The sequence below is a fragment of the Tursiops truncatus genome, chromosome X (assembly GCF_011762595.2).
Source record: "Tursiops truncatus isolate mTurTru1 chromosome X, mTurTru1.mat.Y, whole genome shotgun sequence".
NCBI classification, from domain to species: Eukaryota; Metazoa; Chordata; class Mammalia; order Artiodactyla; family Delphinidae; genus Tursiops; species Tursiops truncatus.
This window is the reverse complement of record NC_047055.1, coordinates 76,458,236-76,472,386: the sequence shown is the minus strand read 5'-3', so window position 1 is coordinate 76,472,386 and position 14,151 is coordinate 76,458,236. Positions and strand designations below refer to the sequence as shown.

Sequence of the window (14,151 nt, the reverse complement as noted above, 5' to 3'; positions counted from 1 at the left end):
TGCATAGAGTGGACAGGATTTCCTGTTTTCTTTCCTTTCTTCATTTTATATTGTGAGGTACCTGGCCCTGAGTCCCAGCCTTGGGAAACACCTGCTTCACCCACCTGCCCCTCACCTGGAACGTGATCACAAATTGCCCTGGAGATGGGCCAGTCCAGCCAGACCCAGGCAGAAGGAGCCATAGGGACCAGGAGGCAGAAGGGGTCCCAGCCAGGCCTCCCCACACTACTTTTCACTATATTCCAGGATTCAGTATCAAACTATCAGATGATCAGATTGATCACATTTTTGGAAAAACAAGGTCAAACCACTTTCCGATTAAGGGCCATACAACCATAGTGTGTAGGAGATGGAAGGGCCTTAGAGGTCACTCTATCCAATCCCCTCATTTTAATGATGGGGAAGTTGGGGCCCAGAAAGAGAAGATACTTGCCCAAGGCCACAGAGCTGCTAGCCACCAAGCCATCGTGCCTGATTGTAACTTTAGCCCAGCTGACGTGTGACCCTTGCTGTGAGCCAGGCCTCCACAGGGCTCATTGGCAGATATGAGAAAGCAAGCCCATCTGGTCTTTGGAGACTGGAAGTATACAGAGGCACATCTGATACCTCCATCACTCTGCTCGAAGCTGCCTATACACACTGTCTCCCTGGAGTGGACCCCAGAGCCATTCAACCTGGGCCCTCCCCATCAGAGAGGCCCAGGGACTCATTCTTGAGGCCTCAGCTCCTGCCTTCTTAATCTCAAGTCACACTTCTGGACTGGAGAAAACATCTCTCCCTTCCCCCACTCTCCTGCTTGGACTGGTCATGATGGTCACGTTTATAATCATTTAATAACTATTATTTGTGTATTGCCTGGGAGATTATAGAGCCGTCTCACTCCCACTATCACAGTTAGTTCCCACAACAACCCAGGAATTGGGTGTTTGGATCTTTATTTTCAAAGTGAGAAAACTGAGGCTCAGAGAGGTGATCACATAGCTGATAAGTGACAGAGTCAGAATTCAGACCCAGAGCTGTCTGAGTTCTTCAGAAACTGAGCCCTTTTCATCAGCCTGAAGCCACCTTTTTCACTGGTTTCTTGGGGAGGATGGATAGGCTGATAGAAGGATGGAGCAAACAGTTCTTGAGTACTCTCTCTGTATTAGGCATGAGGATGCAGAGAGGAATGAGACAAAGTTTCTGCCCTCAGGGAGCCTACCAGTTCAGTGAGTGCTTCTCAAACTTTTGCACCAGAGTACCCCCAAACGACTGAACAGAATGAACTCATTCCCCACACAGCCCCAAAGAGCCGGGGAGCCCATGTAGCCAGCCATAAGTGAGAAATTTCTTGGAAGTCTCCACTTTTATCTTACAAATTCATGTGAATTTTGCATGCTATTCCGTTACATATATTTATGCTTGTTCTAATTTAAAAATGATGTTTTCCCCCCAGATCTTTTAGGGAGAATGAGCTATTCCATACAGATGCTCTTGGAAACATCTGGGAAGAGGTTCTGCTTACCTCTGGCCCAAGGGGACACAGAGACCCCTTTGAGAAGCAAGAGACAGTAGCACGTTTTTGTGTGGTGAAGGTTAAGATTTTGGTGAAGAGGCTGTATGTGTGTGTGCATGCATTCACATATGTGACACATATAGAAGCTCTGTAGAAGCTTCAGAGGTGGCCAGAACTGTTTCTTTTGCAGGACCATGTTTCTCTGGCACCCAGATGATCCGCACTTCTACCCTGTCAACTAGCTGTGAACTAGCCATGTTCCTCAGCCCAGAGACCAGAACTGGAAAGGACACTAGGTGTTCTGGAAGGTTTTTTTTTTCCAAAAGACCTTTTGCTTTGGCCATTTTGGTAACTGTGGTTGGGAAACAAGATAGCACCCACCTCCCAGCAACAGAGAGCTGAGAGGGGAGAAAGTCAGGCAAATTTACAGCAGCTCATGTGGGGCAATGAAGTAATTATCCTGTGAGATACTTAGGGATTGGCAAATTGCTTCCCTGCTTTTGCTCGTTTTCTCAAGACAAGAAGCATGTACTTTGCAAAGTCTGAATGCTGTTCTGCCATTTGCATGTTCTGTTAATGAATTCATTATTCATTCTGGGTTTTTTGGCTTGGTTTTAAAGGAAGGTTCTAAGTGCCAGCCTACTTTGATGATCCTCAGGGAAACAAGAAAAGGTTCTTGGACCTTCTCTTGGGCCATAGGTTAAAGGGAACAGGGCATCTCTGGGGGCCAGATGTGCTGATAACAGCAGTGAGATCAAAGTATGATCAAAGTGCCACGTGGTAGATGCGGGGGGTGGGGGTTGGTGGCGGGGAGCATTGGAGATTCTGAAACAACTGCCCCTCCCCTCCTTAAGGGTCTCCTTTGGCCATTTTCTTTTTCCAAACCTTGAAGGGTTTTGTATTTTGTTTTTAATAAGGAGGCCATTCCCTTCCCCTGTGGAATGTATTCCCTGAAATATCCTGCTCTAGGGGCACATGGACACAGAGTTGGAAGCCTCTGTTCTCAGGAGCCCTACTTCCTATGTTTTCATTTTTCTTCTTGAAACGTAAACCAAATCAACTCTTCCTGTTTCTGGTTTGGGGATGTGGAGGGTCACACAGCAGGGACCCTCTAGCAAACAGGTCAGAAGGGGCCTCTGAAAGCTGCCCCTTGGCTGCCCTGCCATGGGAGGAGGGCTATAGGAATGGAATTTAGTCCCACGGAAAGAGGAGGAGAACAGCATCCAGGCTGTGATGAGGAAACAGCTCTGCTTGCGATGCCAGTTTGCTCGCCTTTGCCCTTACCTCAGGCTGATGGAAGCCTGTACACCACGGAGCTTTCACCAGCTGAGCTGCTGATCTTCAGCACTTGGGTACTGTCAATTGGGAGTAAGTTTAGGGAAGAGTCATCAGGACTGTGAGAAATTAGGAGTGGGAGCTGTTCATCCTGTGGAAAGACAGATTCTGGGAGAATAGTATACATGAGTGGGGACTTGGGTTCTGGCCTCAGTTTTACTGCTAAGTGCTCTCTGCTGTTTTTCAGATCACCTACCTTCTCTGAGCTTCAGGTTCACCAACTGCAATGGGAGTATTGGACTGTATGAGCTACAAGGTTCCTTCCATCTCAGACTTTGGGAAATTCTAAATGACATCAGATTAGTCATAGGGGAAGAATGAATAGAACAACTTCATGAGACTCCAAGGGGTGAAAACAAGACCACTGGGTGGAAGTTGTGAGGCAGATTCTGGCTGCATATAGAGAAGAACTTTCGACTGAGTACAGGATGAAAAGGGATGCTTGACGATACCTGGAGAGTTTGGTCTGAGCCTGACTGGGCACATAGCAGGAATGGTATAAAGGGAGCCTGTTAAGCAGGTGAGCACTGGACTAGAGCAGCGGTCTCCAATATCCACTTTTATGTGGCCAACTTCAGTCTCCAAATGAAATCTTTATGGAACTTCCAAGAGGTGAAATAGATTGGTTGAGTGAAGCAACCCCCCCCAAATCTGTCCTCTCCTCACATCTCCCAGTAAGTCTCTGGGGACTCTACAGTTCCTCGGGTCTCAGTTTGTAAGCCATTGATTAATACGAATACGGTCCTTAGGTGCCCTTCTTGCCCTGAGATGTAGGCAACCTCCAAGTTTCAAGGGTTTGGTGGAAACGTGTTTTACATGGATCTGTACCATTGGCTGCAACTGTTAAGCCCCTCAAAGCCCTGTCTCAAGACAATTTGTCATCTGGAGCCAGTGGGGGCTCTGTGTTCATCTGTAATAGCTAGTTCAGAGCTGAAATGATAGGGAAGAAAGTCTGCTGAGAAAGAAGTCACTAGTCTAATCACCAGAAGTTCCTTTGCTACGCCATCAAAAATAAAAGACAGTCCTTGGCAGATTCGTTGTTTATGTGAGGCCCTGTGCTTAGTTCTCGGAATACAGAGGTCAGTCAGATATAGTTATTGTACACGAAGAGCTCATGGTCCATGGAAGATACAGGAAAGAAAAGAAGCAAATGCAGAACTGCATGATGTGTTATAATAGAAATATGGACAAGATGGGCTTGTCCAGAGGACCAGAAGATGGCTTGACAAGCCAAGTAGAAGGACTGGCAAAGACACCCACAGTGGAGAGTCCAATATGAGAGTTCATTGTATGCGTAGGAAATTCTGAGTTGTCCCATGGGGCTCAGAAATGTGGGGATGTGGTGTGAGATGAAGTAAGAAAGATAGGTTATTAACTTGTGAAGAACCTTGATTGCCAACGCAAAAAATCTGGACTTTGACAAAAGGTAGGGAACAATCAAAGTTTTTTGAGCATGACCAAATTTTTCTTTTAAAGAGAGAACTCTGGCAGCAGTATGGGAGGTGGACTAGAAGGGAAAGCATGCTGGCAGGGAGACCAGTTAGGAACTGTAGCAACCATCCATGTCAGAGATGCTAAGGGCCAAGATGCAGGGCTATGGCAGTGTGGGTGGAAAAGAAGGGGCAGATTTGAGAAACATTACAGAGAAGTTTCATGGGCTTGATTTGGTGACTGCATGGTAGCGAATGAGATAGGGAGGAGCCCAAGCGATTTCCATGATTCTTGCTTGAGTGACTGGGTGGATGATGGTACATTAACCAAGCAAGAGAATCCCAGAGAAGGAGAAGGTTTCCAGGAGAATGATGAAGAACTATGCTCTTTAGTGTTGAGTTTGAAGGATTCATGTGACCTTCTGGTGGAAGCATCCAATAACGCTTTCCAGACCTGTCATTCCATCTGCAACTCCCATTCCCTCCCCAGCCCCTGGGTAGCTGTCCATGCCACGCAGCCCTTGCTCTGATCTTCTGGATTGGCCCAGGCTGTGAAAATGGCCAACTAAGCTGTGCCTCAGGACATTTGCTTGGCTCGTATCGGTAAGCCTGGACTTGGCTTTCTGTTTTGTACTCCTGACAGCAAGCATCGGGGACCTGGACTTCCCAGCCCATTTTGACCCCAAAGGAAGCTGTTACTCTCCTCCGTGGGTCTGGAAATCCTTCCCCTATCCCAAAGAACATCTTGAAACTGCCCTTTTCACTGACCTTATCCCTGCCTCTCCCTCCTTTCAGCCTGACTCTGGCAGGGACAGGGGGTGGAGGACGACACAGAGTAGAGTGCAAAGGACCTTGGGACCGTCTAGTTCAACCTTCTCATTTTTCATACAAGGAAACTGAGGTCCAGGCAGGGGAGGCAACTAACTCAAGGTCACAGAAGGAGTTAATGTCAGACTTGGAATTAGATCTTAGAATTTTCAACTCACAGTCCAGTGTTTTTTACCTTGGCTGAATTCACTGCAGACCATGGTTGAAAGATTTCCTGTCTCAAATGATAATCAATTCCAGATACCCCCTAAGTCGGTTTTTATACTATTCCAAGTTGCTGGGTAAAATATCTGTCAAATGCTAGATAAGCTATGCCCTGCAAATGTTCTTCATAAAATGGCAAATGTTAAATGGCCAGATCTGTCAAGAATTAGTTACAGTAATGATTTGGTCATTTTCAAAAGAGAGGAAGTTAATTGAATTATTATTATTCTGATGATTTTCATAGACTCAGTGTTTTGGGCTATTCTCCTCTTGAGCCTTAGAAGTGACGTCTAAGAGCAACTTAAATAAATGCATTTAAATAAATGTATTAGTTTCTATTTTTTCCCTTTTAAACTAGTCTCTCTGCCCTCTCAGAACTGGAGGGAGGGGTCTGGGCAACTGATGGACAAAGTCTGGTGCTGAGTCCAAGCCTGCAGCCAGGCTGGAGCCAGTTGGGTTGGGGAGCCAGGGCTCTTGTTACAGGCCAACTATTACCCCACAGGTCGCCTCAGCCACTTCAACAAGAGAGCTTGAAGAGAAGCCCTGAATGGCTCCAGGCAACAAAAGGAGCCTTGTGCACTGGGAGCAAGGGGCCTCAGGGAGGATTTGGTGCAAGGGCAATGGGAGGGAAGGTCAGCAGCCTTCTCACCTCTGTGGACTGCTGGGAAGGGGAGCTAATGAGTTAAACAGAAGTGTAGGGTCTGCAAGTCAAGAAGTCGTTGAATTTCAGAGCAGCAAGATACCTTAGAGGTCATTTAGACCAGACTCTTCATACTATAGTTGGGAACAGGAAGGCCCAGAGAGGGGAAGGGGCAGGCCCAAAGTCACACAGCTGGTCAGGGGCAGAGCCAAAACTGGAACCTAGAACTTCTGGTGCTCTACTCAAGTGTTCTCACTTCAATACCTGTGAGGCAGTTCAGAATTGTGGATTTTGTTTGGAGGGAAGGGGCTCCTTTTAGGTTCCAGAACCTATTTCCATCTCAGGAGCAATTCATCCCTAAGTAACACAGCATAAGGAGTATGGAGTGATGCAGGGAGCCCGGGAGCACCTAGTGAGTCTTGGAGTGAGCTCCAAAGGTCTAAAGGCCTTCTTGACCTGCCGGTTTGTGTTACCGCTACCTCTGTGGTTTCCAATGCTGGGTATATATGCATGGGATGGTTTGGAGTGATACACTGATGTTTTGAATTGTGATAGATATATTTTGAATTCAATATGCATTAGGAAAGCTGTAACTAGTACCTCAACCCCTCATTTCATAGATATTTACGGCTTAAAGTGAGGTTATTGTTTAAAATCGGGTTGAGTTAAAGAAACATAATAAGTACATAATGGCACAGGACGAAATAATGGCAAAAATTGTGAAGCTGGTTCACCAATAAGTGAAATTTGGGAAACATTGTGCTAGTGGATTCTTGGGCCATGATAGCAGGACGACCAAAGTTTATTCAGGCTATCCTCCTGGGCCTGGGCAGCATTACATATGTTGAAGCCAGTGGACATTCCTAATGTTCTCCTGTGCAGATGGTGCCAAAGGTTTGCTCTGTCAATGAAACCACTAGGACAAAAGCAGTAGTGTGGCAGAGAACCCTTTGATTGACTAATCTTAATAGGAAGAAGATTACATATGAAAAGCATACTCAATTATCAGCTTTGAGTCAGTGTATTGGCTTCTCCTTCTCTAAAATGTCCCTGGTCAGTCTTCCCCTCCACCACTTCTGCTCTACTCTGGTGGAACTTGTAAGACTGGCATATGAGAACACAACAGGCTCAATGTACAGATAGAACACTGAGAGTTAGAAAGGGGAAGGTTCTTAAGATCATTCAGCCATGAGTCATACAGTCAAGACTGGATCCCAGGTCTCTTGATTCCCAAACAAATGCTTATTCCACCACTGCTCCACATTTCCTGCCCCGCAATTCCTTCTCCATTGCCCCCCCCCCTTTTTTTTTTCCGCGGTACGCGGGCCTCTCACTGTTGTGGACTCTCCCGTTGCGGAGCACAGGCTCTGGACGTGCAGGCTCAGGGGCCATGGCTCACGGGCCCAGCCGCTCCACGGCACGTGGGATCCCCCCCGGACCGGGGCATGAACCTGCGTCCCCTGCATCGGCAGGCGGACTCTCAACCACTGCGCCACCAGGGAAGCCCCATTGCCCTTTTTGCACACTCCCCTCAATCCTACTCCCAACCCAAATCAGGCATCTATCTACAGCCTCCACTGAAGTCTTGGCTAGTACAGCTCACTTCCTCTAGAGCTTCAAAATTCATCAAGGGCCCAAGAAGCTGGTAACATTGGTCACATCCAAGAGGATTGCTGGGTGGTGGAGAGACAGAAGTGGGGAGATTTTTATTTTCATACCTCCTGAATTTTAAAACAGGTGAAGTCATTAGCTAGTCCAAAAAATCAATAACTGAACAAACCAAGAGTTATCTCCCTCCTTGAGCTGTATCTCAAAAATAATCACATTTGCTCAGCACTTTGATGGGGTTTTATTGTGGTTTTTTTTGCCGTACGCGGGCCTCTCACTGTTGTGGCCCCTCCCGTTGCGGAGCACAGGCTCCGGACCCGCAGACTCAGCGGCCATGGCTCACAGACCCAGCCGCTCCTCTGCATGTGGGATCCTCCCGGACCGGGGCACGAGCCCGTGTCCCCTGCATCGGAGGGCGGACTCTCAACCACTGCGCCACCAGGGAAGCCCGTGCTTTGATGTTTTAATGCTCTACCTCTTGCGATCCATGCAAGACCCCCATGCAATAAGCTCCATTTTACAGATGTGGACACTGGTCCAGAGAGAGGAAGTTTCATGCCTGGGTCCACGCAGTGAATTGGTTATGAAATTTGGTATACAATCCAGGTCCTTTGATTGTCAGTGCCTCGCTGCTTCCCCTGCCACATCCACATAAACTCTTAATTTGTGCCAGATTGTCTTTGGATCAGCCTGAGACAATGTGTTCACACTTGTCCTTAAATAGACATTTTCAAACTTTAACCTAAAGAAGTAGCACAAAAATCAGTCCCAACTCAGTTCTGCAGGTGGCAATCTCTTCTGCCTGACCCTGCCCTCTAAAAGACACTCCTCTTTCCTCTAGAAACCACAGACCACCCGACCACCTGGTGCCCACCCTCCCGGGATTCAGCACTGGCAACTCGTCCTGGCACAGACATTCTAATGAGGCAACTTGGCAGTTGCTGAGAGTGCTTTTGTCTCGGGGGAGGGGGGGGCGTCACTATTTCAGGGCCTGAGGGTTTCTTTTTAGCCTTTGCAGCTGGTGTCTCTGAAATGGAGAAGTTTGTCCTTCCCCCGGTATGGGCAGCCCAGAGATCTTGTGCCCCCAGAAGTCTCTATTGCAAAGCAGGAACTGTGCTCAGCAAGAAGCCCTGGAATGGTGACAGGGGAGGCTTGGGAGGGGGTGCGGCACAGAGAAACAGATGTATGCTGTATGCTGATCAAAGCAGTGTTCCTGCTCCAAAATAGGTCCCCTCTCATCTGCTGTCATGGCAATGTAAATAAACACCTCGCCCTGCTGGCTCTTCTTTTTGAGCAGCCACCACCCAAGATCTCAGGGTCCGAGGTGGAAAAGTCCTTGAGGGATAACCAGATCCCCTCTCTGCCTCCTGCTAAGACTGTGTCCAAACCAGCTCCAACAACTTGGGGAGGTGATCAGGAGCGAGGGCTCGGGTTGTCTCTTCCAACATCTTCCCAAGATGCCTCGCACAGGCGCTTAGCATGTCGCTTCTTAATTGGTGTCTTTCTGTTTCCATGACCCCCCAGCCCTAAGTGCTGTCTAGCAGCCATGCTCATTCAAGTCCTGAACTCATCCTGCTGAAAACCTGAAGCCAGTGGAAATGGCTGAGATCGGGCTGAAGCCAGGAGGATGACCTAGATGACCTCAGCAGAGCCTGGTTGATGCCAGGAGTCCAGGCTCTGGCAGCAAATTCATTCCTGGCCAACATCCTTCTTTCTCTTCCTCCCCAAAGAAGTCATCCCCCTCTAGACAACTGTGCCCTCTTCAATGGAAGGGAGTTGCTCCAGAATGCCCCCCACTTGTCCACACCCAAGTAGGACACCAGAGGCAGAAGGCAGATAAGCAGTCAGCCCCAAAGAAACTTGTTAAAGAGGAAAGGGAAGGATTTTTCTCTCTCAAGCCTATATATATATATATATATATATATATATATATATATATATATATATATATATATATATTTATCCCTTCAGTCCTAACTAACCCTCTTGGTAGACTTCCACACAAGGTAAGCATTGGAAATATCACACACTGAACTCCAAAAGCCAAGTCTCTTTCCTTCACCCTCATCTTACCTGTTCCCTTTCCCAACATATCTCCCACCCTAATATACTTCCCAGTAGAAAGAAGGCATCTGAGAACAAGGGAAGCATATGGGTGGCTGCCACTTGCTGATAGCTCTGTAGGGAGATCCTCCCCTGGCTCCCTGGCTGGAGAAAACCTGAGAAATACAGAAGTTCTGCATACCCACTCACTTCCAAAAGACCAGGCTGAGGAGCCCAGGAAATGCCCACTGGAGGGAGACAGAGAACATCTCCAGCTTCAGCATCTAGGACATCGGCTCCACGGCCCAGGGACCCGATCAGCTAGTCTGTGAGGACCACTGAGAAGCTCAGTGCCATTGCGTGCCACTTCTGAGCCCTACCTCATGCACTTACCGGCATTCTTCCTCCCCTGCAGCAATGGGAAGCACTGTAAAGGAAACAGAGAAGAAATTAAGGCATTGCAGAGCCCTACACAATATCAGAACTGGAAGGAATCTATGAAGTCAGCAAGTTCAATCTACCCATTTTACAGGAAGACACATGGAGGCCCACAGAAAAGGAAAATGGAGTACAAGTAGGGAGCAAAGTGGAGCTTAGAAGCCCAGACTCCTGACTGCCCACTGCATACTACTTTCTCCCACTCCACTGGCTGACTCCTCTGTTTCATGTCATTCTCATGGAATAAGAGCACCCCCAAGTCAGGAGATCAGAGGCAGTCTGTGCAGGTCACAGTACCGTTCCAAGGCCTGACAATAAAAATTATCAAAGAATCAGTCAGCATTTGCTTGGAACATGCCATCCTTGGTATAGCATCAACCAGGTTAGAAGCAAGGTATGTTGGTGGGAAAAGCAGTAATTGGAACTGGAAAGCTGAAGTTCAGGGCCACCTTCCCCTATTTATTGGTTATATAACATTGGACATCACCCATAACCTCTTGAAACTCACTTTCTGCATCCATAAGTCTAGGATAGTAATAATCCCAACGTCACAGATTTTGTGAGAAATTGATATACACAAAAGCATTTTTAAATGATAAACAATATTATAAATTAATTTATTCAACAAATATTTATAGAGCACCGATGCCCTACAAGACACTATAATAGGATGCTAAGGATATAGCATAGATTTAGACAGATAAGGTCCCTGTCCTCATGGAGCAGGGACAAACAATAAATAGGTAAACAAATAAATCAATAAGGAAATCACAGACATCTCTAAGAACCAAGAAGGAGAAACTTTAAAAAACATGATGAAGTAGAGAATGATAGGGTAGACAGAATAGGTGGGGATTGCTTTAGAAAAGGTGACCAGAGAGCATCTCTCAGGGGAGCTGAACTTTGAGCAAGGCCTGGGTGACAAGAAGGAGCCAGCGATGTGACTATCTGGGTGCAGAACGTTCCAAACAGAGGTTGAGAGAGTCAAGGACCAAATTTTGCAGGATTTTGAAGGCCAGGGTGAGGATTTTGGCTTTGATTCAAACGATGGTAGGTAGCCATTGGAAGGCATAGAACAGGAGAATGGCAAGATCTTACTTCCATCGTAGAGAGATCACTCTGGCTGCTGTGTGGAGAATGGATTTTGGAGCTACAGAGGAAGCAGGGAGGTCTCTTAGGAGGCTTTTGCAGTAGTGCAGGTAAGCAATGTTGGTGGCTTGGGCTAAAATGATAGTGGTATAGATGTGAATTCAATAGTTAAGGAAAGAAAGAAGGGCTCCTCTTAGAGGTAGAAGGGTTTTCTTGCCTATTCTCCTGGCTTCATGCAGCTAGTCTCTAAGCCAACCAAAATATTATAAGGAAAGGAGTTGCCACAGTACTTTTTATCTGTCTTATCACTGCACAATGATCATCACACCAGGTGCAGACACTTGACTACAATGATTTCTAGTCCCAGGACATTAATCTCAGCTCTAGATCACTCTGAAATGACCAAAAGTCAGATCCACCCTTGTAGACCACACGACAAAATCTGGTGAATCTCCAACCCACAATTGGCCACAAGAGAGTGTAGGGGTAGGAGGTGTCCCCCCTGACTGTTCATTGGAAAAGTCCACAAGGGATGTTAATGTGAGGGACATGGACAGTTCTAGAATGAGATAGGTGTGAAGAGAGGGGAAAGACCAATCGAGAAAGAAAGATATGAAATTCTCCTATAAAGTTCCAAAGTGGACCCATGATTAAGCAAGTCAATATAATTCTCAGTGGTGGACAAAAGGGGAGTTAAAAAAAAAAGGCTGAGGGGGTGGGAGGGAAGGTGGAAGCAGGGCCTTGTGAGGTTCTAAATGTGACAGTTCTGGAATATTAGGAGATGAACTGATGGGTAGGGCACACTGTTACTCTGTAATCCTGTTCTAGTCTTATTAAATTCCCTCGTCTCCCACCCTACCCCCAACGCACCATAGGTTTAAGAGAATTAAAGATCGTTCAGGAGCTAATTAAGCTTTAAATTTACACAGGAATTTACAGGTTACAAATAAGTAAACGTGTTTGGCTATCACAAACATGGTAGGTTTTCTTATACTCATGTGACACATAAAGAACATGAGGCCCAGAGAAGAGAAATGACTTTCCCAAGGCCACACAGCTAGTAAATGGCAGAACCAAGTTTACAGTTTAGGCTTATGGGGCTCCCAGTTTTATTGCATCCTATTCTTTTTCACTCTGGGTCCAGGATAACCTGGCCTAGACCAGGACCATGAAACCCACTTGTCTTTGGGCCCTGATCTTGGTGCTATTTTGGTAGCTGAGAGGCTTACAGGGGAAACTGAGGTATGAACTTTTACATCAGAGAATTTTGCTACAGGGCAAAGGTTCTTTTTGTTTCTGGGTTGTAGAACATATTCCTGTCATGTGGAGATTCTGGACAGAGGAGCCAGGAGTCCAGCAGTTGCAGAAATAGGCACTCTGGAACAAGGCCGGGATTGGTGGTGACAGTCTTCCCATCCAGTGTGCCATTCATTCATTCATTCGTTCATTTACTATGAGCCTCTAAAGGCCAGGCCCTTTGATAGGTACCCAGGGATTCAGATAAATTAAACATGTTCCCCGCCCTTGAGGAATTCACAGCCAGGTGGGGACAAGGGGGTAGGCCACAAGTACAAATCATCACAATTCCATGTAAGTACTGGAAAAAAAGCATGGCCAGAAGAGCAAAAAAAAAGTCAAAGAGGTGTGGAAGCATGAGGTTTAAGGAACTGTGTATAGTCTGGCTGGAGAGCAGAGTGCCAGACAGAGAGTAAGAACTATGTGTGGAGCAGTGGTCAGGGCCAGATCATGAAGAACCTTGTAGGTCAATGTGATAGAACTTGAACTTTATCCAGAGCCCAGTGGGGAGCTCTTGAAGGGGCCTAATCAGGGGAGTAACAGAGTCAGGTTTATGTTTCAGAATGTTACTCTATCTGTTGAGTGAGGAATTCATTGGGAATGGGGGTGGGGAAGGTTAGGCAAAACTTGACACGGGGAGGCTGGAGCAGATAGGGTCAGTGGCCTTTGGGATAGAAAGGAGGGGACCAGTATATGAACTGTCTATATAATGGAACCACAGTAAATGACAGGATATGGGAGTTGAAGAGAGGAGTCAAGGATGAGTCCAAGCAAGGTTTCTGGCCTGGGCAACCAGGTGGATGGAGGTGCTATTAACTGAGGTCAGGAACAGAGCAAAAGGCCTGGTTGGGGGTAAGTGGGAGGGGAATCTTCCTTTTGTAATGAATCTCGCTCTGAATCTCTTGGATTTGAAGCCTGTGTGCAGCATCGACTCAGAACTATGCAGTAGGTCCTGTGGTGGACCTGCAGATACAAACTTGCACAGAAGCAGATATGGACCTTACGCATGAGGCGCTTGCCATCTAGTGGGAGACAGAGTGGCTAGACAGAAAGAGACAGATCCAGAGTTTTTGACAGAAAAAGGGAATCCTGTTCAAAGAGTGAAAAAAGAGGGCCACAGCCCAAAGGGGGATGGAAACAGGAAGTTGGTTGCTGGGTGAGAAGTTGCGGGATCTGAGAGGGGTGGTTGGAGTAGCAAAGGCTACTGACAGGCTTTGTCCAGACCTGAGGAGTCCTCAGCATCATTGGCGGGTTTGGAGCTTGCTCTCCCAGCATCCTCTATGCCCAGCCCTTACCCTGCTATCTGAGCACAGGCTGGTGGGGACTTTTCGTCCTTTCCTTGCCTGGCTTCCCTGCTCCCCCTCAACCCCTGGCCAGCCCTGTGCCACAGGCCCCAGCCTGGATCTGGTCATGAGAGCACGTTCTTGACATTCCAGCCTCCCCCAGTCCTCTCAGCTGGGCCACACAGAGCCCTATTCACAGCCTGACCCCTCCCTCCCTCCTGAGTGGGCTCTCACTGCCCTCAGACCCAGCCTGTGTGTTGCCAACACAGACTATGGCCACTGTGAGAAGCAGACTCCCCTGATCCCTTGGTAGCTGATTCCTCTGTCTCTTGGGGTCTCTCCGTCGGGAGAAGGTGCAGTGGCTTTGGCTCCTTGTATGTGCATGAGAGTACATATATATTCTATGCACTCAGCCAACTTCCTCTAGGCTGGGCCTAAAATAGAGGCTGTGTCGGACTGGAC

General features: G+C 47.3%; 1 protein-coding gene across 1 annotated transcript in view; it reads right to left on the bottom strand.

Moving 5' to 3' along the window:
* Positions 1–14,151, bottom strand: part of STARD8 (StAR related lipid transfer domain containing 8) — a 75,594-nt gene that overhangs the window by 49,827 nt on the left and 11,616 nt on the right. Inside the window, exon 2 of the mRNA XM_073799021.1 lies at positions 9,977–10,010. Within this exon, the coding sequence (XP_073655122.1) occupies positions 9,977–10,010 (34 nt within the window). The remainder of the gene's footprint in view (positions 1–9,976; positions 10,011–14,151) is intronic.